The 2716-nt window shown below is 52.1% G+C and overlaps 1 protein-coding gene across 1 annotated transcript in view; it reads right to left on the bottom strand.

The window, feature by feature from the left end:
- Positions 1-2716, bottom strand: part of LOC103597603 (carcinoembryonic antigen-related cell adhesion molecule 21-like) — a 33542-nt gene that overhangs the window by 1807 nt on the left and 29019 nt on the right. The window contains exon 3 of the mRNA XM_008581469.1: positions 1009-1139. Coding sequence (XP_008579691.1) covers positions 1009-1139 — 131 coding nt within the window. The remainder of the gene's footprint in view (positions 1-1008; positions 1140-2716) is intronic.

The following is a 2716-nucleotide window of genomic DNA, read 5'->3' as shown; positions in this document are numbered from 1 at the left end:
CGGCTCGCCCCGCCCCGTGGTTGGCGGACGGCTCGCCCCGCCCCAGGGCTGGTGGGCTCGGCACTTGTCTGCATATTCTTTAAGGGCAGGGACTATGTCTACATCAGTGCCCAACATAGACGAGGGTACTTCAAAAAGTTTATGGAAAACTGGAATTAAAAGGTAACACAAATCTTCCCATGAGCTTTCTGAAGACTCCTCGTGTTCGGTGCTCAATACGGAACAACGTGGAGCAGGAGGCATTAGGACTTCAAAGACCGCAGAGCTGTTTCCAGCACCGTCTCTACCCAGGAGACAGACACGTCTCCCAGAGAGAGTAGATTTATCCATTTATTCATGAAACATTGTTTGAGCCCTTACTATGTGCCAAGCACTGTTTTAGGTTTGGGGACACCCCAGAGACCCACATAGGCTTGACCCTGCTCTCACACGTTCTCAGTCCAGTAGGGGAGACAAACCTATCCCAGACAGAATGACCTGGAGTTGACAAAGTGGGTCGGGGGAGCCAGAGGAGGCATCTGATCCAACTTGGGGGCTCAGCAAGGGCTCCCTGCAGGAGGGAGTAGTTATTCAGGCAAACGGTCAGAGGGCAGCCAGGAAGAAAGAACACCGTGCAAAGCCCTGGTGGCAAGCAAGACCATTCCGCACTAGGAGCGGTGAGAAAGGAGGCTGCGCGGATCTGCAGGGCCTTGTAGCCTTGCAGCCTGGGCTCAGGAGCTCAGACTTCCTCCTGAGGGCACTAGGCAGCCACAGAAGGGATGTGAGGAGGAGACGGACAGAACCCAATTTAAGCTTTATAAAGATGCAGATGCCTATGACTGGTCCTGCCTTTATAACCCTGTCTCTGGGTCCTGTATCCCACAGCACAACCTGTCAGGCAAAGTGGATGAGTCTGGTGATGGCAGGGTTCTTGGCCTGACACTGGCACGGTCCCAAATTGCTCTGCGACACCTGGTGGGTGGTTGGGCTCCGCTGGTCCAGGGACAGCTCCAGCTGCCTACTACTCACCATCAGCTCCTTGTCGATGTACCACTGGAACATGGCATTGATGCTAGGACACTGGCAGCTTAGGGTCACCGATTCCTGCAACTCCACGGGTGCCACCATGGAGGCTGTAATGGTGGGTGGGGCCAGCTTCTCTGTGGGAGTGGAAGATGGATAGAGATCCCAGCAAAGCCACCGCCCCCCACCAGAGATTGTGACCACATTGGTCTTCCCCTCTGAGTCTCAGGTTCCCCCTCCAAGAATGAGCCAAAAATAGTACCAGCCTCATGGGGCTGTTGTGAGGATGACATGAACTAACATATGTGACAACCTTAGCCCAGGGTCCAGCAGATAGCAAGCGAGCAGTGATGTACCTGTGGTCCTTGCCCTTGGGCTGTAGACTAGGGGAGAGAGAGGGAATATTATGTACCACATGCTATTTGTAACTGAATAAGTCATTTTCTCAGACACATATATGCTGCTTTTTTCCAAAATATATAAAGAGGTAGTGATGCCAAAAAATGTTATACAAAGCATGTCAATGTACGATGAAGATTATTCATTTAATCATTCATGTAATGAACATTTACTGAGCACCTGCTCTGGACCACATCCTGTGCTGAGCAGTGCTGGGACACAGGAGGGACTAGACAGCCCCAGCCCTGCCCTCCTGGGGCTCACAGTCCAGTGGGGGATACAGATCCATCCCCAGACAGGGACAACCAGAGCAGGTAGGCTGGGATGGGGAAGCCCAGAGCACTGGGGGAAAACAGAGGGGTACCTCATCCAACCTGGGGCAGTAGGGAAGGCTTCCAGGAGTGGGGTGCATGGGAAAAGGAGAGCACCCCAACCAACATCATGAATATCTGGGGGAAGAGATATTAAATAATTGTGAGATTGAGATCAGGCAGGGTTCCTGGAGGAAGAGAGCTGTAGGGGGAAAACAGAGAAATGAGTAGCCAGCCAGAAGACCGCAGCCAGCCAGCCTTTCCTCCTTTCATTTATTCATTAATACACAATTCCTTGAGCACCTATCCAATGTCCAGCCCACTGCTGGGCAGTTCGGGGGACACAGTGGTGACCAAGACAATCCTGGCTGTGCTCTCTCAGGATCACAGTCCAAACAACAATGACCCAGAGTGGGCAGGGTAATGGCAGCTTGGGAGCTCAGAGGTGACATCTAACCCAGGGACACGGATGAGGTCAGGAAGTCTTCACAGAGGGGGGCAGTCTGAGCTGAGATCTGAAAGGCATGGTAAGCACTCAAAATATGAGCTACTTTTTAAAAATTATCTATGGCCAAAATGTTGCTATAGGCCTGTGGGGGCACAGAACAAAGAGATTTGACATAATCTGCTGGATCAGGGAACCACCATTAGTTGATCCTTCCACCCACCTATCCATCCATTATTTCATTTAGCTGGTATTTTCTGAGCAGCACAGCAGGGACCAAGCCAGCCCCAGTCCACGCCCTCATGGGACTCACAGTCCAGTAGGGGAGACAGACTCATTCCCAGGCAGGGACAACTCAGTGCAGGCAGAGCTGGTAGGGGGAACCCAGGGAACTGTGGGGGTCCAGAGTGGGTGCCTGACCTAGTCTGAGGATCAGAGAGGACTCCGTGCAGACAATGACATTAACACTGAACGTTCCAGAGTGATAGTGGAAAAAGATATCCAGGTGATGGGAAAAAAGGATTACAACAGAGGGCAGAGCGTGAGCAAATACTAGAGG

Source organism: Galeopterus variegatus, unplaced genomic scaffold, assembly GCF_000696425.1.
Source record: "Galeopterus variegatus unplaced genomic scaffold, G_variegatus-3.0.2 Scaffold2360, whole genome shotgun sequence".
In the NCBI taxonomy this organism is placed as follows: domain Eukaryota; kingdom Metazoa; phylum Chordata; class Mammalia; order Dermoptera; family Cynocephalidae; genus Galeopterus; species Galeopterus variegatus.
This window is presented reverse-complemented; position numbering and strand designations above follow the sequence as displayed.